Source organism: Mycteria americana, chromosome 4 (assembly GCF_035582795.1).
Source record: "Mycteria americana isolate JAX WOST 10 ecotype Jacksonville Zoo and Gardens chromosome 4, USCA_MyAme_1.0, whole genome shotgun sequence".
Classification (NCBI taxonomy): Eukaryota; Metazoa; Chordata; class Aves; order Ciconiiformes; family Ciconiidae; genus Mycteria; species Mycteria americana.
This window is the reverse complement of record NC_134368.1, coordinates 86,254,420-86,279,002: the sequence shown is the minus strand read 5'-3', so window position 1 is coordinate 86,279,002 and position 24,583 is coordinate 86,254,420. Positions and strand designations below refer to the sequence as shown.

Sequence of the window (24,583 nt, the reverse complement as noted above, 5' to 3'; positions counted from 1 at the left end):
CTGAGGGTTAAGTCAGCTTCTTCAGCCTGAGTGCAGCCTTTTTTTTGCTATACCAATCTGAATGTGAAGTCTGGAAATATTTGGACAGCAACTGCAGTGTGAGAATTAGGAATCAAGGTGCTGTCTGCTCTACTGATTATCTCATATATTGGTCATAATTTATCCAAAGCTTTTTGTCGTCCTTCAATTGCTATATTGAGAAGTGATGCAGTATTTAAAAAAGAATCACTACACAAATTTTAATATTCAAAATATGTTTGTTGGGGATGCCAGGAGAGTTAGAACCAATTAATAAAAAATGCTGTCTATTAAAAGTTATGAAACTGTTTTACAATGCACTTCAGTAGAGTAAGCCTGTGTTTCAGAGATGTATGAGAGATACTGTGCTGATCCATAAATTAAACTATTTCAAATCCACTTTTCTCATGGCTTCATAAAGAAAGAAATTTGCAGTATTACCAGGAATTTTTACTTTTTCAGAGGTGTTTAATTTTTACTAACTTTAAAATTTTTGATCGGCATGAAAAGTAGTAACATATCCATTCCCCATTCCCCTATGAAAATAGAAGAGACATAAACATCCAGCTTTTATACCTTTTCATCTTGTTCAGTGAAAGTGCCACCAATTCCAGATTTCTTATTGATTGCTTGAGCCACACCAACAACCTAGTGTATTCAAAATGGAGTAATTAGATAATTTTTAGGAGTCTGTCATTGGATTCTATTTCTAGACATATTTATAGAAGATAATAAATGATCATTACACACATTTGTTTGGTTGACCTTTGAATAACACAAGATATTTAAGCCTGTTTTTTCCTAATTTATTCATATTACAAATAGCTAGGCATGAACCTGAAATATCTAAAAAAATAAGTGGCATGAGTCCTGGATGCTCTTATGAAGAGGGGTTGATTTGATCCAAAATTGATTCTATAAATTGGAACAATCATCTCCCAGAAAGACAATAACAGTTTACACTTCTGCAGTTATAAACCAGACCACACAACAGCGCTCTCTAAAGTTCATCTCCTTGTGTGTAGAAAATACGCTTCCTGCTAGCTCTGACAAAATTTCCAAAACATAGCCTCCTTACCAGATCTAGAGTTTGGCTACAGTGATCTTTTTGCATTTTGTATCTCTCTGAATCTGACCGGATTAATTTTCATCTGCTGAAAAATAGTATACAGAGGTTGTGTTCCGGCCAGACTCAAGTTTGTTACTCAAACTTAGTACGTTTTTAAAGGTAGGCTTTTACTAAGACCACATTAAACCAACACAGAGAAGATATATTTTGTTATGCTTCAGACTGTCCTTCTTGCCAAGACATGCTGATATCTTGCCATTTTTAATTATTTTCCCTATGGAGCAACTCAGAAGGTAGGGAAGAATCCTGGTTTACAGGTAAAGAAGCTAAGCAAAGGGTAAAAAGTCATTCACAGGTCCTGCAGGACATCTGCGATGGACCTAAGAAGCAAAACCCTATGCCCTGATCAACATTAAAGGCTTTCCGTTAAGTAGTTCTTTCTGCTCTTGGCACATGGCTTAAGTCCTAGCTTTCAAATGGACTATGTATTAAGATCACCAGCCAAGAGGCTTCATAAATTAAGGCTGCCCCCATAAGTAAATCAGTACACAGATAGTAACCAGGAGGGTTTACCTGAGCTAGAAAAAAACTACTATGATTTATGAAATAAAGACATCAACAGAGCAGCTCCATTTACTTCCTTTATTGGCTTGTCTCCTTTTGGATTTAAGTGGAAGAAAATGGAATCCATGCAACAATTAACCAAGCCAGATTACACATCTAGTTTTATTCTTACAAAGTTCTGTCTAAATTATGTTAAATTTCAGATGATCCTTTTTTAGTATGGAAATAATCTGTGGTAAAATTTGATTTCAAGTTTCTGACATAATTCCATGAATTGGGAGATTAAAACATGATTTCTTACAAAATAGAAAACTGTCCCTTAGTCAATTAAAGTCCAAGCTACTGGTGCTTTTGTAACCTTCTACACAGAGGATAGTTAGCCAATAAACATGATTTCTCAATACAGGATGTTGGTTTAGATTTAAAATAAATGTAAAATGAATGTGAGAGAACAACACAGCTGTTCAAGCATGATACTTTTGTTACTGCCAGTCTTTGTGGAGTTCAAGTCTGCATGCTGGTGAGAGCCTCTCAGGAAACCAATCTGCCCTGCAAACAGCAGAACTCCTTATAAAAATGAAAGTGGAAGTCAGATCTTTGCTTAGCACTGATTCCAGTTTCTAATGCAGGCTCTAACTCTGACATTTGGGGAGAAATGAAATTGGGTGGTTGCTTTGGACTTACTCTTACATACTCAACATAGATGTCTTCTCTGGTAACTTAGATCTGTTTTTCAGAGCCCAAGGAAAACAAGAGAATTTAAAGAGGCCTTCATACAAGTCAGTATGAAAAGAAAGTGAGCATTTCTTTAAAAAATTAATTCACTGGGATAGTATTTCTGTAGATACCCCACTGCAGTTATTCAAGCTGTGTACTGGCAGTGACCATTCTGTCCTGTAAACTAGTTTAAACTTCTTCTGGATTCTGTGCTTATCCTTGTGCTTCCATGCTTCTACTCTTCCGAGTCATAAATTAACCATATAATTTCACAGCACACTAAAATTGGAAGGCTTTCAGGAGCAGAGACAGGTTAATTTCAGTTGAGATACTTCTGACTTTCACTGTCGATAAGGTGAAAATTAGAGGTTTTCTAACTCAAATATTTTGTCATTCCATTAAAAAGAGGTTGTTTATTTTGATTATTATACTACACATTACTAATGCACACTCTTGTTCTCTGTTAAATCAGATTGTTACTATAATAAATATTTCTCTCTAATGCATAAACATTTCTTACATTATAGGATTTCATGGCCTTAGCCTTTCCCTAATATAATTCAGTATGTTTGCACTCCTTTTGAGACTTTGCAAATTATTACTATCTGACTTTAGGCTTAAAGGAATTGGAAAAGTATAGTTTCCTTGATTTCTGAAGAACAAAAAAAATGTCCTGACTGTTAGGAAGTAACGATAGGTTTCTGTAATTGATATCAAGAGTGGGAGCTAGAAGGTGGTGAACCCAATGCTGTTTATCAGGATGGGTGAGAAAGGTACCAAAGTAGATGACCTTCTAAGGAAGGTGCCAAGTGGAGGGTGGGGACAATTATGTCTGAGCCATTACTTATATTGGTACCCAGAAATGAAGCCCACAGTTTATGGTATCAAGCTGAAAAGCCACTAGCAGTGCCTGGAATGGATTTAGGTTAAGGCAGAGCTGAAAGAGAGGAGTAGCACCAGAGCAAGAGGTAGGAGAGGGAGGCTGGAAACTGGGAGGAGCTGGAAGTCACTCACTAAAACCCTGCACTTCCTTACAGTTAGACCGTTCATCTCTTTAAGTGGCTGGATCTCATCTTCTGCTAAACTCAATAAATCTGCTGTGCAGTAAACTCAGAGGCTAGAATGTGCTAGCATGGATGAAGGTCACCTAGCCACGTACAATAACATGAAAGACTACGTGGTAAGAAGCCATAAAGTATATGCAAAGCTTTTGACTCTTTTCACATTTTTTGGCACACTTACAACAAATGATTGACAAAGCTGCAAAGAACTTCCTTTGTTTGAGATCCAAGTAGTGTAAGACCAGTGCAAGGTGTTAATGACGGTATTTTTTTCATCTTGCTTTTTTGGGATAAACAATATCAGAAGAAAACTGTGCGGTGTGCCTGTGAAAGTTGTACTTAACTGTTAATCATTAAATTTATAATTGCTAAACTGATGGAAGGCATACAGTTTTATTTTTGTAATGGAAAAGAAGACAATTTACTATCTCTCAGCCTAGCCTTCCCAAAATACTGATGTTACAAATAAGGTCATTGTTCTGCAGCATGAATCGCTGCCAACTGTGGGCTCAAAAACGTCTGTCTGAAATAAAAGCTTAACTGTCAGCTCCATTCCGTTCAACCCAGTTTTTCCCACTGTCAACCTCTCATTTACTTCAGTGAGGAATATTTCTTATCCACTGAACTTTCTTATGGTAATAACAATGTACAACTAGCCTTATATACTTCTATAGCAGACTGAATAGTAAGCAAATCATTAACCAGTCAATATGTTTTGATGTTAACCTACATGTGCAGAGATTAATGGTTAGGCCTTTTCTCATACCACTGTCTTCTGTGGGTACTTATTTAATTTATTTTATTTTTTTCAGTTTTGATCCAGCATGAGCTAAGACAACTTTAATGAGGTCAGAGGCTTTTTAAGGCATCCAAAAGGTGAGTACTTTCATCTTGTGTAAACACATCCCCTCCATGAAAGGAAAGTCTGTGGTGCTTAAAAAAGCTGTAAGAAAACAGTAAAAGGACCATATTAATACAGCAAAAAGACTATTTAGGCACCCTCTATTAGCACTGCAGATTTCTGGTACATTAACAAAGGCATGTCTTCCAAGAGAAATGGTCATTTTTAGATCTTTGTTAAGGTCTTTCAATAAAAGGTTTTAACTGAAGAGGGAGGGAGTAATGAGGAGAATAAACCTGCTAAAAATTCATGTTTGTCTTGATGATGATAAACATTTTGTGCAGATGCAAACCTTTTTGTTGTTGTTGTTTCAGTGGCATTCTAAGCTTTTAAAGACAACTTTGTAGTATGTGACATTTTTTTAATATGAAATGAACAGTTTTAAAATTAAACTGGTCCAAATTCTGGCCTCATTTATATCAGTACACATTCCAGTGAACTTCACTAAATTCTGTAGAATGTGGTGTAGAGACAGTAATGAGAAAAACCTCAGATGGATATTATTTAGCCATTGGAGTCTTGCTTGCAACCAGGTAATTAGGAGAAGATGTAGGAAACTCAAGAGGATCTGTTCCTGTTACTAAAGTAATTATGGAATTAGGACAAAAGTAGATCATGTGGTAGCATTTTAGGCCTTGGAGAACTTATGCCTGCATTTTAGAGACTCCTAAGCACCGTATGAAACCCAAATCCTCATTTTTTAAACAAATCTGAAATAACAATAGGTCTGATCTGTGATCTCCAGCTGGGAGTTATGTTCACACCAGCAGAAAAATTGAATCAAAAGTGACTAACTGCTCTGAGCTCAGCTATACAGAAAACTTACTCAGAAAACAGGTACATTAAAAGTGTGAAATCTTTGTGGCAATAAACAAGACGTATCTGAGATAAAGTATACATATATCTGAGATACGTATATCTGAGATACATATCTCTGTAAAGCTTGGAGAATATTGTAAAAAAATGACAGTCCATTCAAACACTTGCTCATGAAAGCACTGTTCCAGTCTAACAAAAAGGTGTTTTTTAAGTTAGTTAGGCACAATATTTTATGCCTCTAACAGGCAGGCACCAAGTGAACTTTTTTGAAAGTTGAGTCCTGTAGCAATAAGGCAAAGATATGTATGTTTGATTTCTTGTCATTCTCCTACTATGCCTACAGAATTATCCTGTATATTTCTTGGTCACCCAAGACAAAACTAGTAGGAAAGAAAGGGGTGAAAAACAGTTACGAAAGGGGACGACCACTAGAAAAGCTTAAGGTAGTACTGTGGACTGAAGAAAGCCAAGACTAAGGGAGAAGAAAGACTGAAGTAATTACTGTCTGCTTATACTTTGATACCTGTGGGCTCACAGCCTAATCCCTAAAGTAACCAGTGAGCTGTTGAGTGCTACACTCTTTTTCATGAGCTTTACCCCCAGTCTGACAAGGTAGGTGGGATTATAGAACAAGGTATATCTATAGTAGTCACGCAGTTCCTAACAAGAGCCTTCATCCAGGTTTGCTGTATTCAAAGCACACAAGGGGTGGGCAGAAAGGAACAAGCTGTATGTAAAGGACCTTAGTGGCCCAGCTTTCTTTGAAGTCAGTTGGAAAAACTCCCCTTGGATCAGAAACCAAGTACTTTGTCATTTTCCATTCCGATCACATAAGACAGACATATACCATGAAGACAAAAAGCAATTTTGGTGATGGAATTGTTCCCTTACTTTCAGTCCCCAAAAGGGGGAAAAAAACCTCCAACAATTACTGAATCAATATCCACACGTTACACCTGAACACAGCTTCCCTAATTGTATTCTTGCTGGCAACACAAGTAATCTTCCAGTGCTGCTACTTGTTCTGTAACCTTTCTTCTTGATCTGTACCAGTTATCCCATTTAATAAAGCCTGATCCACATTACAAGGAGAGATTTCTTCCAATTATCAGAGAGCTTTATTTTCACTATTTTCTTGCAATAGCTGACTCCTGCCTCTAGAAGTACCAGGCTACCTAGATTTCCCAGTAGATGATGACTGATGACTGATGACTCCAGTGCTGATGACTGTGCTCTGGATTTTATCTGGATTGTTTCATGCTGCAATTTTTTGCGCATTAAGATTACAGGCCTAACTCTGTGAAAGCTGTTCCAGCTCTACAGGCAGCTAGTGCCCTTTTTAGTTGGTTCTTACTTCAGCTGACTTAAAAATATAATTAATATAATTTTGCTTCCTAAGAAGATATATTTTTTTATTTATTTTGCTGGCACCTGAAGAAAAATTACATTAAGCCAAAGAATGGGAACAAGAAGAGGGAAACTCAACTTTTATCTCATTTCAAAGATGGGAACATATCCACTTGAGAAGACAGACTAAGTGGTTGTAACCTTACTTTGCTCTTCTGGTCTTCTAAAGGTTTGATTCAGGCTTATAAAATTATCCTGCAGGGACAGAACTGTATTTACAGACTATCATTTTTAATCAACAAAACTTTCACATCCTCTTCTATCATTCACACCAGCAGTAGCCTGCATGATTTCCAGCAGTCTAGCTACTACAATGTATGTCTCAGCATAAGCTGAAAATCCACCCAAGAAGCAAATTACTGATCTCCATAATCCTGCAGCTGGAACTTGAGTTAGTTTGTTTAAAGTTACCTTGGCTAGATCTACACTATACTGCAGTGACTGTGATGTATTATTATACCTGAAGTGTTCACTGTGGGAGAAAATAGCTTAGCTGGCTAACGGTAATGTGCCTGGTCACATTTTATATAATAAAATTCAAAAGGATATTTTCAAAAGCACCCCTGATTTGTTGGGAAGAGCTTCCCAGTGACAGGAGACAGGGCAAAGTAAAACACAAACTGAACAACTGGAGTGAGCATTGCCAAAATAAAACATTTCCCTAGCCAATTAATAGGAAGCTCAATCTTACATACTCAGAGCCTGGGAGATAGTTCTCAGTTAATTCAGCTAAAAGTTCCCATATGAGAAAATCCTACAGATTTTAGTAGAAATTAAACTGAAATAGAACTTTATAGAAATTATTTTGCACAGCTGAAAGGAAAAAATACAGAAATAACAGAAAATTATGTAATTCCTGTAGAGATTCTACAGCAGCTGCGATGACTCTGTGCATCAGAGACCATCCATTCTACAGATATTCCAAACCAGTTAGAGAGCTGTACTGAGTCTCATATCAGTTCTGGATAATTCCACAAGTTAGTTTAAGCTAAGGACTTCCATTCCCTATTCAGTTCTGTCAAATTTTGTCAAAATGACTGTTTGCTTACAAATGTCTACAAAACCAGATGGAGAAATCCAAGGTAATAATTATTTGCAACAACTTCTGTAGTTCTTTTTCTGGGTCTCTGAATCCAAGACCAAACAAAATCAGAAGAAAGTGCCACTGCATTTACGGACTTTATTACAGGAGCTCTAAAAGACAAATCAGTACCATTTGAAGCTTCTGAAAAATTAAAGGTTTAAGGACACAACAGGAATGAAAAGCTGCTTTTTGAGATACACAATGCTGAACTGCCACAACCTTAGGTCTTCTGCCAGCAGTGGTAAAACCCTGATTTCTGTATAAGCACTGTAGCACTGAAATGGTTACCATTAATAGCTACAGCTAAAGCCTGTGGCCAGCAATACCAGTTTCCTCTTGCAAAAGAAATAACCATGGGAACTCCGTGGTACAAGCTGGCTAATACTAACTTTTCATGGGTGGCTTTTGTACTACTGAGGATAAAAATTCAGTCTGTTTTGAAGGTTCTGATGTGTTCTCTGATACACGTCGATAATCCAAGTAGCACATCTTACATACTGATGTCTAGACAACTGTATACAGTTATCTGCTCTTACAGAAGAATCACGAGAAAAGAAAATCTTTCAGGATCAAAATGGAATCTTTGCTATGGCTTCACATTCACCTTATGACAAATTTAAATACAGGAATAGATGATTAAATGATTTAACTTAGAACCATTTTGTTTTTCTTTTTAAGTAGAATACAATTCAGGTTACCCAAGGCCTTTCTTCCTCCTTGTTTTCTTCAGTGGTGATAACCAGCAAATGATACAGGCTTGCATGCGAGAAAGTATCATGTGGCAATACTTTTGTCATTTGATGGGATGGAAAGAATTTCTCTTTAGTTATTAGAGATTGTGCAGCAGGGGTTTACAGATATCAGAACTTTGTTCAAAGCCCCTGAAGTCAGATGCAAAGCTCCATCAGTTTGCATGTGTAATTTTTCACTGGAAAATGAGAACTCTTCATAAAGCTAGCACTATACAAGCCTCTATGATCTGATCTTAAAGGACATAATCAGAAGAATTTTCTGCATCTGAAATGCAATCTTTCTGTGGCATTTCCATCAGCAAGAATAGGTTGAGTAGGGAATTGAGAAAAGTTCTTTTACTATTAAGTGAACGTAATTCCATTCTTCCTGCACATCTGTGCAGAGGTAAAGTCCTCTTATTGCACTGCTTTTTTCTCATTGTTACTAGTTCCTGGGTCCTTTTTATGAGCTCTTCTGTGAATCAAACTGTCGTCTTCTTTTCATCTATGGAATTTCTTACTAGCTGTTATTTTTAAGTGAGACTTTGGTTTCTCACATGCCTCATGGAAATATAGGCAAATGTGAAAAACATCTACTGGAAAAATCTCCATACTTCAGCAGGCCCAGAGGATTTAATAATCAGCATGAGATTTTCTCCCTCTCAATTACTGACCCTTTTGTTTTAAAAAAATAGTTCTAATACTAAACAAACAAACAGAAAACCCCAGTTGCTTCTCTTTCTCAAGTGTTTATTTTTGGATGTTTTCCAGAATTGTCTTTTGACTGTGACTGCTGACATCCTGGCTAAGGCAGCATTCACTAGCCTCAATATTACTAGAGGGGTTTGGGGATATATATTTTTTTTTTAATGGGGAGGAGCCAGTATTCTGGTTTTGTTGTTTTGGGGTTTTTTTTAAACAGGAAAAGCAGCAGAATGCAAATGGCAAATTAATGACTGATTCACTGACTCCAACATCTGTCCAGAAACATGTCAGCCATGTGTTATGGTGAGAGGGAGAAAAACCTTCTGGTAGAGACTTTAAAATCAGAAAAAATTAAAAAGTACCATCCTTTCCTATAAGAAATCTTACAGTTTAGCCCCTTCAAATTATTGCATATGAGTAGAGTGTAACACTCAAACTTCAGGTTGGCTGAACTTTTCAAAATAAACAAATTCCTGCTTCATTTCCACTTGCTGATGCACTTAGGAGTAGAAAGCTAGCTGAAGATACGGCCAATTGCAGGTTTATTCAGCCTGTAAGTCATGGTGTATTGGACCAACAGACTACAGCTCTTATTCCTTCCCCCATCTACCATCAGGACCTGGTGAGAAGTAAGCGCTTTCACGCTCCCTGGCCAGCAAGATTTTGTAATTCATTTCTGATCCCAATTACATAGAGCATAGCATTTTTTCCATTCAACAAAAAGAAAATGGGATGGCTTGGGTGCAGTTGAAAGCCTTGCATCAGCCTGACATGGACCACTGGTCCCTGACAGCTCTTCGCACAACATCTGCTTTGCTCATCAGCTGGCCCAGGGCCACCAGTGGCTGCTGCTGGTCAGAAAGGGGAAGGCTTTTAAGTGGGAGTGGGAGTAGGAGAGGATCGAGTGCTGTCCTTGGAAAAATTGAAAAAAATGTTTTAAACCAAAATTAGCAGTAGGTGAAGAAAGGAAATCCTGGCTGATCATCTGGGTCAGCTAGAGTAAGATTCAACAAACAAGTTAAATCAAGAGTTTAATCAATTTATTTAATGAAAAAAAGGTTCAGGGCAGTAAGAGTCAAGGTGACACGTTCCATAAGAGGAGTAAAAGATGGAAGAGCAAGAAAAAGAAGGTATGATGTCTTCAAACCAATCTTGGCAGCATTTCCTTTTGGAGTTTCAGCTTTCTGAAAGCAAACTATAAATACTCTGAAAAATAAATGAATTACAGGAGAGAAAATCTCCATCTTAAAGCTCTAACACACTCTATAGAGAGCCTTACACTTTGTGAGTATTCTAAGAACTGGTGATGTGGCTGAAGGCTACTACATTCAGGATCAAAAAAACCCCAAACTTACTTTACTTACTCCCTAAGTAAAACAGTGGGCCTCATTTTTTTCCATTCTTTGACTTTCACTGACTTTAGTGAAATTATTCTTCAGCTACTCAGTGCAAGAAAACATTGTTAGTCCATAAGAAGAATTCTCCCTACTGCAATAGTATCAGACAGGAAGAGAGAACTTCTGTGAGACGTAGCATGGACGGGAAATATGTACAGGAGTGCAATGAGCAGATGCACATTGTTTTAAATTAGGAGTGACTTAAGCTATATGACTTGTGGATGACTTTTCTGAATCACATCAACACCATGTGTTTTTCAATGCCTGATGTTAAGCACTTAACATGTTTCTTAATTTATTACTTATGACCCGAGTTAATGGAATGTAAAAACCAGCCTTTTAGACAATGATAAAACCCAGTTTGTGTCCTCTGAAGGAAATAATGTAGATACAAGCTATGCTGAAGTACAGTAACTCTTAATTGCAATGTGCACTGAGATAGACCAATAAGTGTGCAGAGAACTTTAATGCTGACAGATACTTGGTACAGGAACCAGGAACAGCACTTCTAGAGTTAAATACATATATTCTACTTCGGCATCTGGGATTAAACTCTTCTTGACAATTCCCTTTGGCTTACATTACTGAACTAGATAAGATAAAATTAAAGTCCAAGCAAACATAAGCAGTCTTTTTAAAAAAGAGATGGTTTTATACTGTCAGATAATGACTGCTGGCTAATAAAAGTTTAAAGCATTAGCATAGCTGGAAACAGTATTACATGAAGTGATCCCAATACTGCAACTTACCTCTTCCCTATGATTCTTTATTGGCATACAGAGAATACTCTGAGTCTTGTACCCTGTGATCTGGTCAACTTCTGCATTGAATCTTGGATCCTGATACAAGAAAAAAATACAAGTATTTTACTACTTGCCTAAAGACCAGTTTTTTCTTCCCTGGTTTAAAGGTTAAGAAAAGTACAATATTCGACTCAATGGTTACCCAGGATAACAAAGGTTCCATTACTAACTAGTAAATATATAAAGTTGTTACTATCAGTGTGTTAAAACAACAACAAAAAGGCATTTATGTGGAACATGAGTGCCTGTGGATAAATACAACTGCCAGAAAGAACAAAAAACCCCAAGCCCTAGGAGAAGCCTTTCTTGAGCCTAGACCATCATTATAATAATAAATGTATACATGGACTAACCATCCCTGGTATAGCTTTTATCATCAAGAAGAAATTACTTATGAAAGACATATGACCACAGAGGAACAAAGTTTCATGAATGTGGTTAGTGCTTTTGCTTTTACCAGATTGCTTGTTTCATTTTTTCAGCTGAATATTGTTATAAAACTCCGATTTTTAAAAAATCTTACTAAAATAAATCAGACCATTTTTAAAGGCTGCTGTTCTTTCTCTAGTAATTGATTTCAAGTTCAACATGATGGACCCAATTCAAGAATGAACTTTCAAACTATAAGGACAGGTTATGTCTCTCTGGAAACACGTACTTAGCAAATGTTTAGACAGTTTCTGAGGCAGCAAACAAGTGTCTGTTGAAAATGAAACCATATAAAATCATACTGCTCTTTTTTGCTTCTGAAAAAATCTACTCGGTAATGTTACCTAATTCTGTAAACATGCTCAGATTAACTGAGAGATGGATCAATCAGAAGTGGTAACTTTCAGCTCTGTATGGCTTTATTAATTGGTTAATTAATCACTTAAGTAATTCATTAAAATGTCCATCATCCCTAAATTCAAAGCACAAAATCAGCATATCCAAAGAGCCTGCAATGAAGAGATGTTAAGCTGAGATGTAAGAGAAGTCCTCTCCCAGTGGTGGATTCTCTTCGTTTTTTCATCTGGCCTTGTACTAAATAACTCATCGCAGAATATCATTTCATTTGGGAGATTTCTACACAGTTCAAACCCTCATCCTGTTCTTGTTCATTCAGCTCCTACTTTTTGTGCCTCAGGTACGATAAAATTCCTCAAAGTATTTTTAGTCATAGGACTCCAGTTTTGCAGAAAATTACACTCACAATTTCATTCATTTTGGTGCAGAAGTACCTTACGTCCTTATAAAGGCAGAAATGTAAATATTTAAGTGTCCAAAGCTAGAAATGCAAATACTGGTGTGCACATAGCTGGTTAAGATGGGTCTGATACCTGACTGCTAATGTCAAACTTACATAATTTATTTTGATGTTAGCATTCCTCTAGCATTAGTCATAGCTACATGTTTCTGTATATGCATGTATCTATAATACATGTTTTATAACCAAAAACATGGTGTCAGGTTGCATCTTGACTGGTTCAAATCAATATAGCTCCAAATACATATACTAAAATGGCAATATTACAACAGCTGGTAATATGACTTTTTCTTTTTTCAAGAATTGTTCACGATAACTTTTCTTGGTTTACCTCATACGCATTCTTGATGTTCAGAGGCTGACCTATAGCTGCTACGTGACCCACAATGCCCTTGTTCCACTCCAGGCGAATGCAGTTGTTGGAAGCTTCTTCCAGGGTGGAGCCTTCTGCTACGTCAAACAGCCTGCTTACAAGAAACTTCTCATTAGAGCTATCCTCACAGACCAAGAACAGGGAATAGCGATCAGCTGCTATAAGCTCATGGATATGTAGGAAAATTTTATGGCAAAGCGCTGTGACATCTAAGTGACTAGAAATATCTTTCACAAGTTCTAATAGTCTTGAGCACTGATCCCCTGCACTGGTCTCAATCCTTGGAGATTGCAGAGGCATCTGTTCCTTCTTTTCAGAGCCGGAGAGGAAGCTCACTGCTCCCACTGAGTCCTTGACAAAAATAGGCCTTAAGGGTCTGTCAAATTCAGAAGCAGAGATTTTCCTCGCTGGCGTCCCAGAGTTGGTGGTCTCAGCACAGGCAGGTTGGTGACAAGCACAGGATTCACTCTGGGATTTGTTTCCCTCCTTGCAGACTGGGATGGTATGAACTCTCTCAGCAAACCATGCATTAACCATTTCTCTGTAAAACAAAAATAAAAATACAGAGAATGATGTAAGTTAAAAATCCTCAGGAACTAATACATATTTGAAGAGGACACTGCAAAGGGGATAACTTTAAACCTTCTCATACAGTGGACATGAGTGAACCTTTAGTGCTCCTCTGTATCAATATTCTTCCATTTTACGCAGCACTTAGCCTAGATTAAGCAGTAATGTCTTATGCCAGATAAAAAGGAAGCTATTTCTGCCTAAAGGAAATACCTGAATGGGCAGAGGAAGACTGCTTACACTGTGGCTTTCAGAATATAGACGATCAGAAGTGTACACCGTAATTTTATGCTTGAAAAGTTCTGGTCCTTCCCATGCCTAAGATTTGGATTTCTCTACAAGGTGTATATATATTCTTATGAAGACAAAACTTGGTTTTAATTCTGTTTTTATAGACCATTTCTAACTTTTAAAATTATAATTTTGAGCTTAATTCTCTCTGTCAAATCACCTGCAGCCCCTCCTAGTTTTATGTTGCCTATACACCATTTTGAAGTTAACTTCCCCTGCTCTCTCAGAGTTGATGAAAAACGCTGTTTTGACTCAAAGTACAAAAGTTTTGCTTAAAAACTGTCAGAAAGAAACATGAATATTTCTAATTCAACCCCCTTCAAAATAATGAAAAGACAGTTTTCATGCATCTCTCCTATTTCCTTTCCTTGCAGATGAAACTCATGCAGATGAAACCCAAAATACTGAATACCACCAAAATTATATTTCTGAAGAGTTTACCATTAATTAAAAAATGTCACTCATGTCTAGTATTTAACTGTTTCCCAAATTAACTTAGCACTAGAATGCCAACCCTAATAATGTCCTCACTAAATACAGCATATCTTGAATTACCCATAAGCACACATATCATCAATAATATATGAGTATACTTTTTCTTATCACTATAATATTTTCTTATCCAAAATCTGTTGGTGTTTCTGTTGGTGGTTTGTTTTTTGGGTTTTTTTTAAATACAAGGCTTTTTATTTCATTTACTCAGTGTTGAGGATTCCTCACAGCACATGATCTACTCTCAGAAGAAATGTTTTTTTCTGAATTACATAATGCATGGGCCTATGAACAGCAAAAATTCTATTAAAAGTCTGATCTTTTGGAAACCTTTCCTGGTGGTCATGTTTTAAATTTGGGATATTTTTTATTTGCTCAGCAGACCACAGGAATTTCAAGAGTGAAGCTGAATGAAACCATGGAAATTAGTCAGGTTAGTCAGCCACTGATCAGTTACATGCATCAGTATATATTAAATATGAACAGCACTGTACATAGCCTTTTTTTTCCTTACAGAACAGCTTCATCTATGTTGTAGAATGCAATGTTGCAAGTGTAATTAACCATTAATTCAAAGTAAAGTAATCAATTCAAATCTAAAGTCCACCAATATTATTTTTATTAGCAAGCAATCCACAACAGGACACTTATTTGTCTTCTATTAGGAAGGTTTGAAAGAGTTTTTCAGATTTTGCAATCACATATTATTTGGAGGCCTCAACTTAGGCAAACATGCTATGAAAAATGGAGCTGATTTAGGAAATAGTGTGAGTGTGAAGGGAGCAGCTGGGCAAAAGAAAGTCATTATGTTACTGTACCCATGCTACTTCAGTGCGAGCTACTGGGTAATTTTTTTCCCCTCAAAAAACTATGTCTGACTTGAGTGTAAATATCACTCATTGTAGCACTGTAAAGCCAAATTCTTCTCTTATTCACACCAGTGCAACTCCAAATAAATGGATGATAGACTATTCTTTATTTTGGCTTCTGTCTGTGCACTGTGGTCCTGATCATGCAAAACCTTACATACATGGTTAATATCATTTATAGCCCCAGTGATCTTCAAGGCTGAATGGTCAGTGTGGTCACATAGGACATTTGTGAATCTTCTGATGATGAGGGTCCAAAAGCACTGACGGAACAGTTGGACACAATTAAGGCGGTGAGAGTTTTGTCTCTGAGTGCCACAGAGCTAGGATTTCATTCCATGTTTTTACATTTTCCATGAAGCTCCTGGAACAGTGCTTGCTGTAGCAATAATATACCTCAATCAACATCTATTATAAATTTCCCAGCATTCTAAAGCTAGTCCAATTACTGGAAACATGGTGCCAGAGAACACAATGAAATTCCATTGTTATTTTGAATGAGTTTTGGTTCATTGCTTAGCTACTTATTTTTAAAGGAATTAAGCTCTGCTTTTTAAGTATATTAATAAAAACTACCAATAATCCTTCTTTATTACAGCAGTGATATGTATTTTTTTGTGGAGTTACCTCATCCAAATGTTTCTTGCAATGAAGAAGCATAAAGAACAATTAATATATTATTAGAACTTTGACTTTAACAAGATTACTTTATAGTACTTAAACAGAATAAATATTAAACGTGGGAGCCATGACCATGTATTACCGAAATACATAATATAATTTGCTTAGGGCAATATCACATTTGCACAAGCTGTTTCAATGAGAATCAAAATAAGAAGCTAGCATTTGATAACATTTGGAATTTTCATTTATTAAACTGAATGAGAAAACAGAATAAAAATTTGTGATTAAAATGACCAAAAGTATCCTTAAGAAAAATAAAAAGCTTAAAATGCAAAAATTTGTAAGTAAACACAGTACAACCTCTAAAATCAGTGCTGATAACTCTTGTCATCATATGTGTTGTATGTGGGTTCTTTTTGTTTTACTCTAATCTCCTCAAGAAAAGAAATTACCTGGAAATTTTAGCTTTTTCTAAATAAAATTTAGTTAGAAAAGAACCTGAAAATGTGAGCTGGGTGCATTTGAAGCCTCAGACTCAAGAAGGTAGATACAGAATAATCAATAGTTTTAAAAGAAGGCTTGTGACTTCACCCAGTTTCATGATTGTGTGTGCTAACTTGATTTTTGAACATCAAGGACTGACATTAATGTAAAATAAGATTTAAAAGTAACTGTAACAACATAGTATCAGGTGGAGAGCATTATTAAACTAGCAAGTGATTAGGCATAGGAAGGTGTGTACTTTGTCTAGGCATGTTTGAAAATGTATGGGTGTGAACCTGTACTATTGCTGAGTGACAGCAATTTGTAGAGCAATCTGATTCACCGCTTATTTACACATGAGGAAAGGAGAATACAAAATGCTATCATTTCACTTGGCTCTGTTTTACACTTAGTTTACATACATGGATGTGTTGATATAAGATACAAGGCAGAGAAAGAATCAGGTACCCTTTGTGGACAAAGCAAAAGCTAAAGCAGAAATCTGGTTTATCAGTTGGAACCTGCCATTTTATTTATTCTGGAGTGTTGTGTAATGATGTCCCCTGGCCTTAATGATGTAGTAATAGTAATCAGTAAGAATAAAGTATTCTGAATTCTAATACCAGTTCTCAAACTGTTGCCATGAGATAATTTAGTTTTTACCTCCTTACCTTTTTACTATGTAAAATAAGCATTCATTTCTCTATCTTATGGAGGTTATTGAGGGATGTGGAACATAACTGTAAAATCTTTCACATGAAAGTAATTAACTTCTTTAATAAGAACTGACTACTTGTTAGGTATCTGCACTATTTATGAAGCACTTTGACATTGAACAGAACTGTATGTGGAGCTGCATAATTATGAGTAACATATTCCTGTCGCTTTTAATGTCTCTTAGATGATGGTCCAATAACTTGCCAACATAGTGTGCGATTCTCAAAAAGCTCTGTAGGTTAACAACAACAACAAATCCTTAACTATACTGTTTAAAGCATGGTTTTCAACTTGAAACCATTTAAGCATTTTTATCTGGGCAACAGAAAAGCTGTTCAAATTCAGCTGGAATAAGAACAGTGTTCACTGACCTTTAATGAATGCCTCTTCTAACAAGGAAACTATTTAGCTCCTTTTACGTACACAGTTATACACAAGGGTGGAAGAACTAGCATTTCACATTAACCGACGTATTCTAACTCTGTTTAAAATCTATCATAGTCTTGACGTGCATTTGCTTGTTGACTCTCAATCCTATTTAACAATGCATGACAAGGAGAGTATTATACTAACACAACTACTTTCTCAGCACAGAATTTGATCAACAGATATCCAATAGCAGACACATACTGAACCACAAGTGAGGTTATTAGTAACAACTGCTATGTATGATTAAAATGTCATTTTGAAAGGACTACAGGAAGAAACAAACACTTGTGACTACTCTTTTCATATGAATAGTCTTCAGTAAGCATTGGCATTCTCAAGAGCTGATTGTAAGGACAAGACCCTTGCTGTAAAATTAAGTTTAGAAGTTGCAGGACTGTGTTAAACAGGAGCAGATACTGATCTGTAGTGATCTACGCAGATAGTTAAAACCAGTCTGACGTTTCCATCTCAGCACAGCAATCACTGCATGTTCAGGAGTTACAGGCACCAGCATCCATTCCTCATGAGCTGCGTGCATCATTTCCTGCACTATGATCCGTCACTGCAGTATGAGCCTCCACTTGAGAAAGCTATAATTTATCCCAGAGTTCATGAACAGGAATAGTTGAATGTGAAGTAACCATTTTTTAGTCACTTCTATCAGCCAAATGCAGTCTTTCCTCTATTAAACACGGTTTCAAAGGAGCACGACAATAGTGACTGCTGACCTCATCAGCTGATGACAAAATTGGAGAGGAATTTTGAAGAGATAGGGATGAGAAGGGGATGAAAATACAATGGCAGGTAAAACATTTGAAGAAAAAAAATGATTGTGTGATCCTCCCCTCTATAATCACTTGTATAGAAGTACACGTTATCTGCATTACATGAGAACTCAGGAACTTCAAAGGCATTAAGACTCTTTGGCCCTCATTTGTTAAACGCTGTACAGAAAGTAGACCTCTCCCTAAAGCAAGAAGTTTTCAATATGAATAGGCAACAAAAATAGAAGATCACTGGGTGAGAAAACACAGGCACAAAAGGAAGCGACACGGCTTGAGCCAGGTCATGCAGAAGGGCACAAGAAGACCTGAAGACAACCTCAGGTCTAAGACCTGAAGAGAACTTTGCTTTATTTCCTGTGCCATACGTATCAAACTGTGCTGACCTGACACTAATTACTATTCTACTCATACACTGGGGATATTAAATAATTTATTGTACCCATCTTTGCTTCATTGTGATTATGTTCAAAATACACAGCATACTTCTCAAAAAAATAACCCAAACCAGTGAAGACGTTTAAAGAGTAACAGCCAGATTATAATTGTCTTGCTCACACATATAAGCATGCCACATATGTAAGACCATACCAATGTGACCATTCAGCAAGTATTTAGTATCTTTGGACAAAATGTGCAAAAAGAGAGCACAAAAGTAATACCGAGATGCAACAATGACAGAATACTGCGTCTTACTTATCTTGCACAAAGAATGCATAATAATTACTGTACCATAAAAGTACTGATTGATGAGTAGCTTTCAGTCAAACAAGAAATAATTCCCCATTTTCTCTGTTGCTCATAGATCTTTCATATATACAATGTGTAATGTTTTGGTAGTTGTGTGGACTGTTTTGCTAACTTTTCATTCAAACCAGCAGTTACTGATAACACACTTCAGGAGAGGGATTCAATCCAAACTTGCCTACCAGAGAATGCCAGCTTTCAACTAGCTGAATTGCTGTGGCCTAATCCGGCTAGCATTGAAATCAGCAATATTTCAAGCCAAGCTTTGTAACTATTTTCTCAATTGCCTTCCTTACAATAACCACTAGATGTCTTCCAATTTCTTTTCCACATCTTGACATAATTTAGACATTTGAAGCATTAGCAACAACTCGAAAACTATTCAGTTTTAACAAATGAGTTTGAAAGTCAAAGTCACTTGGATATTATACTTGCCTCCCCATTTTCTTTCCAGTACTTTCTATTTCACAATCATGTTCTAAGTGTTTTTGTCTTCTTTCTGGCCATGGAAAGATTTAAGTAAACTGTATAAGGCCTCATTAGATGGAAACAGTAAACTGACTGCAAAAGAAGGGTTTTCAGACGAACTAAAAAAGTAGATTGACAAAGACAATAGTTGTTTTTCCTTAAACCCTCTCCAATTATAGTTACTAGAGATGCTATTTCTAACAGTGGTAGGCCAACAGCTTTTGAAGATGAAGTATGACTTAAAGTTGGTGCCATTTTTTTTGGCACAACTCAGTCAAATATATAAGTATACATTTAACTTTAAACATGTTAAGTGGTCCAACTGACTTCTGTTTGAATACAGATCTAAATTAAGAACTCTAATCCTTGATTCAAACCATGCTCATGAAAGAGTGAAATAACCACTTTTTAGAACTATGAAATACTGTAAATTTTGTCTGAATGCTCATATTATTTTTTGAAATAGGAGGCAGAGGTTGCTTTACTATTTGAAGCAAAAGTATTCTAAATGGAGGACTAACACTAACAGGCCATTCTTGGCTATTTTCAAGTTTTCTTTAACAACAAAACTGCAAGCTTAACTTTGCACAAGAAAGCTTTCCTCCATAGAAGGGACTTTCTATTCACACTCTAAGGAAAGACAGAATAAATCCTATGGGACTGAAGGTCAAATTCTAAAACATGACCTTTATTTCTCCTCCAAATGTTTACTTCTTGTTCCAAGCTCAAAAAAATTAAAAATAACTATGTACCTCGTGATTTTGTTGTGGAAAGCAACAGGACAATGCCAGTGACTTTGCTGAAAGACAGATTAAAAGTTAAGTTCACACCTGCCTGGAGACCTCACGTAAGCCTTAGGCACCACTTCAGTTCTACTTAAATTCCTAAAATAGGGGTTAAGTAGGACTTAAGTGGTGCAGAGGCTTTGGGATGGCTCTCTGCTGGGGTGAGTTCACCATAATGCACAAATAAATGGGAAAATATATATCTTTTACTAAGCAAATATATTTTGTGGCTATATTTTCAGTGCCAGACCCAATGTGAAATTACAACCATGGGGTTATTCACAAGGGCCATTTGAGTAGGGCTTCTTTTCTGGCACTTCGTAAATAGCTCCTTTTGTATTTAATGCCTTTTTTTTTCCTTTTCTTCAGGTAAATCATATAGATGAGAAAGCATTCCATGTAAATTTATGTATGTTTCTCTCCCAGTAAGGAAGAGAAAGAGTTGTATTCTGTGGTTTTATTAATGATATTTACTCACGACAAAAGCAAAATACTTCCTCTTTAATGGTGAAAATGAAAATAGGTGGTAGCATATTAGTTCAAGTCAAGAATGTATTGTCTAAAACTACGTTGTTTATAATTCTTGATCCGAGTCATGTATTGCCACACAATTCAGCTTTAATCTAGCATTCAAATAAGCATGAACCTAGGCTATGATGTACTTTGTTTGATCTGAAGACATCATAGGTGATGTATCATGAATTTTATCCTTCTGCAGAGAGCTAGCACAATGTCTACAGACTATGGAAGTCTCACCTCAGCTTCAAAATTAGACTGATTGGTATTTTTATTTTATATATGTAGTCTTTGTCCTAATGCTGTACAAAGACATGAATTTCCTCCTCACGTGACGATTCTTCAACAGATGCCCAACACAAAACTTCCATGAACTTCTACAATTTAGAAATAAAAGAAAGGTGTCTAACTTTCTTGTTTCCCGCAGAGGTAATGTATGCCTCAGCTCCACTTTTCTTCCCAGTTGCCAGAAATTTGACCCTGTTCTCTAAAGTCTTCCCAGTAAGAGCAAAAAAATGGAAATGAGATTTCAAATGCCTCTTGGCATTATCAAAAGTACTGTAATATGATAATAAAGTTACCCTGAATCAAAAGAAGGCAAAAAGAGACATTAACTGATAAAGCAGTTCACCCCATCTTATTTTCTACCTGTCCTCTAAGGTTTACCAGTGGTATTTTAATTAATGTATTGTGCACACCCATTTGTTTCTTTATTACCTAGGGCAAATGGTACGTAGTAAAAGCACATTCTCCTTGTAGCTGCTCAGTACTATCTGCTGACTAGTTTATCTTCACACCAAAGATTCTGTGTAGGAGTTCAGGTTATAGCTTTTTGGGAATTAAAGATGTAAATTGCTAGTAAGTGATTTCTTATAGTTTCTCAAATGACAGTTTCTTCAGTCTTTGCTGTTTCTACAGTAATTGCTGTTTTAGACATTGTTTCCAAAATACTCCGGCACACACCTAGCTTTATTTCCAAGAATAAATGCCAAAAATACATAATCACATTTACAACTTCGTGAATGTGGCTAACATTCCTTACCTTCCTGAGTGCTTTTTGAATCAGGATTTTAAAATATTTTGGGATGATCTTAATACTTTGCAGTTTTCAAGAAAGGCATAAGAGTATGGATACATTACTTATAAGTGGGACAACTATGGAGACCATTAGACCAAGAAAACTTTCCACGATTTCATAGGAATTGATTTTTTTTTTCTGTATTTCATTCTCAGAAAAGCTCTGTAAACATCTAATAAAACCAAGTAAGTGGGAGAAAATACTCTGATCTCTGCATTAACACCACTACTTCCTGTGGTTTTCAAGCCATGGGCCAAAGAATCAGCGGGTCTGCAGTCCTCTTTGTAAATGCTTCGCATAGGATAACTTAGAAAAGCAAGTCCCCTTTCAGAGTATTCGAACAATTTGCATAGGATACTGTGCCTCCACTGGAAAACTCTTAGGGGTCATTCAATTATAGAAGTTTAAAACCCACTGCCTACTTACCAAGGTCATGTTAGGGGTGAATATGGCTCATACATGTGTATTTTTAGAGTATTTTTTGTATGTCAGTAATATCTTTTTAAGAAAAAAGACAGGCCAAAGCACATTTCAGTGCAGAAAGTCTTCAATACCTCTATCTTTGAAAATCTGAATTTTCACACACTTGCTCCAAAAATTAATTTCCTTCCAATTAGAAAAAATTAAGCACACATACATTGCCAAACAAAACAATGACACAATGCACATGACATACAATATTTGAGATTAAACATCAAATAGTCAGCTCAAAATGAATGTCATTTTTTAAAAGCCCTCCAGACACACAGATTAGAAGGCAAATGCCCTAAGTAATTTAGTACTGCAGGCAGCACATTACACACTGATTGCCCACCAGCCATCAAGAAGAAAAAAAACCCTAACAACTGTACTTGAGTTTTTTCAAAGTAATAAATGTAATTGATATATTCAAGTTGTGCAATCTCTGAATTCCAGCGAAGTACAGTTTCCCAGTAAACGCCACTTCTGGAATCCTCAGTGAAGCGCTATGAAGTACCATGCTGTTAAGGACATTTATTTTTCCAAATACAACCCCACCTTAATTCATTTGTAAATATTTCCCAACCCTGCTAATAAGCCAAGATGTATTTATAACAAAATAATCTTATTTCCAGTGAAAGGCATACAAGACTTGGGTTAATAATTTGTATCTATCATGCCATACATTTAGGAAACCAGACAAAAACTGCCTGGAACAACACAGTTGCCTCTAACCGAGAGGAGAATTTTTACTTTGGCTGTTTGGCAGTCTGCTGCTTCTGATCGCAAAGAGCACTGAGAGAGAATCACTCCCGTATTTTTAAGAGTAGGGACAAACAGGAAGTCAGAAATACAGAAGTATTCCATAGGGGGTTAAAATAAGTATGATGTTTGAACCTGACAATGCATGGATTTGTTTTTTAAAGGAACATAAAAAGATAACACTTCAGGAAGACATAAAGGGTAACGAATTCAGCCGTAAATGCAGTACAGTTTTGTGACAAAAAAGGCTGCAGGTTATGCCTTTATAACATCTAGCTAGAACAATTATATTTGTAGCAGCAGCTACAAAGAGCCTTTAACAACAGTATGGGTAAACATACAACACAATCTAAAAGAAGAATCATTTTACTTCAAAACGTTTCTGCTTTCTAGGAAGCCAGAATATTCTAAAACTTTGAAAGGGGAAAAATAACAAGAGGAGCTGGAAAAAAAGGAATAAAATAAATAGCTTAAATTTAGTAGGAGCTAGGCATTTAGAAACTCTTGAACCCGTAAGTGTGCAGTAACAAACTCTCCAGCCAGAAGGTTTGTCAACCAGCACACCGTATCACTAAGTGAATCAAACTCATCTCATCACCGAGCGTGCTGATGACATGCTTCCCCTTGGTTGTTCTGCACTTTGACCATACTGTAACAACACTTCACGGATACCAGCTATTTTTATTATCTCTATATACCACTTGTCTCCCTGGTACAAAATAAAGTAATAAATAACTGATTTGGTAGCTTACTACTCATGGGATCGCAGTTTATTCACATACGCGAAGGAGGGAGCAATTTAAAGCTATTCACCTGGATTACAGGCTTGTAGGATTGCAACCTTGCGCCGTACAGGTAGAAGTCAATCAACATAGCTTTATCGCAGAATCTGTCAGTCCACCTAGCCATCAAAGACTTGAGGAAGGCAGTAACATGGCCTGCCTGTAGGCGCTACCAGCCTCAAGGCATTGCAGGATCAAAACACAAGGTGTAAGCCATTTGTGTATACTTATCTTCTACAACACATTTTAGGGGAGAGGAGGAAAGCAGGTGCAAAGTTGTTAAGTAGACAACCTGCAGCCCTTCTCTCCTGAGAATCCAGAATATGGACTGGGGAGCCTAGAGACTCTTAACAGTTGTCATGTTATGAACAATAGTTAATACAAACTAACTGTGAATAAAAAGAAACGTTTTCTTGTAAAGTGCCACCTTGCCAGAAAACATAATTTTATTTCAACCATGAAAACAGATACTAATATCAAACTGACCTATGCGAAACGCAACAAGAGTTAACTATTCAATGACTGTATGAGATGATGTGACTCCCATAACGTTAAAAAAAACAACAAAACAAATCTGCAGGCATAAGACCACCCAAAGCATTTATTTTACAAGTGTTATTTAGACACCTAATTAAAACATTTTTTGTGGGAATTACCAAAAGAACTACTGTATAAAAACACTATGGGAATTAATTAATTGCAGAGGAAAAAAAATAAATTATTTAATACCTATCATGAAATTGCTAAATTAGGTTCTGATTCAAAGCTCATTACTATCAGTGGAAAGGGCTGGTATTACTCTGTAATAAATGGCTGAGCTGGTGATCTTTTCCC

The 24,583-nt window shown here is 36.4% G+C and overlaps 1 protein-coding gene and 1 long non-coding RNA gene across 8 annotated transcripts in view; one reads left to right on the top strand and one right to left on the bottom strand.

The window, feature by feature from the left end:
• The window catches only part of PDE5A (phosphodiesterase 5A), a 70,029-nt gene that overhangs the window by 42,144 nt on the left and 3,302 nt on the right, over nucleotides 1-24,583 (bottom strand). For all 7 annotated transcript variants that reach the window (XM_075501175.1, XM_075501170.1, XM_075501169.1 and 4 more), the window contains exons 2-4: nucleotides 12,854-13,436; nucleotides 11,223-11,312; nucleotides 595-666 (exon numbers count right to left, since the gene is read on the bottom strand). In XM_075501175.1, the coding sequence (XP_075357290.1) occupies nucleotides 595-666; nucleotides 11,223-11,312; nucleotides 12,854-13,436 (745 nt within the window). The remainder of the gene's footprint in view (nucleotides 1-594; nucleotides 667-11,222; nucleotides 11,313-12,853; nucleotides 13,437-24,583) is intronic.
• The window catches only part of LOC142409526 (uncharacterized), an 82,761-nt gene that overhangs the window by 56,732 nt on the left and 1,446 nt on the right, over nucleotides 1-24,583 (top strand). The window contains exon 4 of the long non-coding RNA XR_012775671.1: nucleotides 4,242-4,305. This is a non-coding gene — a long non-coding RNA (uncharacterized LOC142409526). The remainder of the gene's footprint in view (nucleotides 1-4,241; nucleotides 4,306-24,583) is intronic.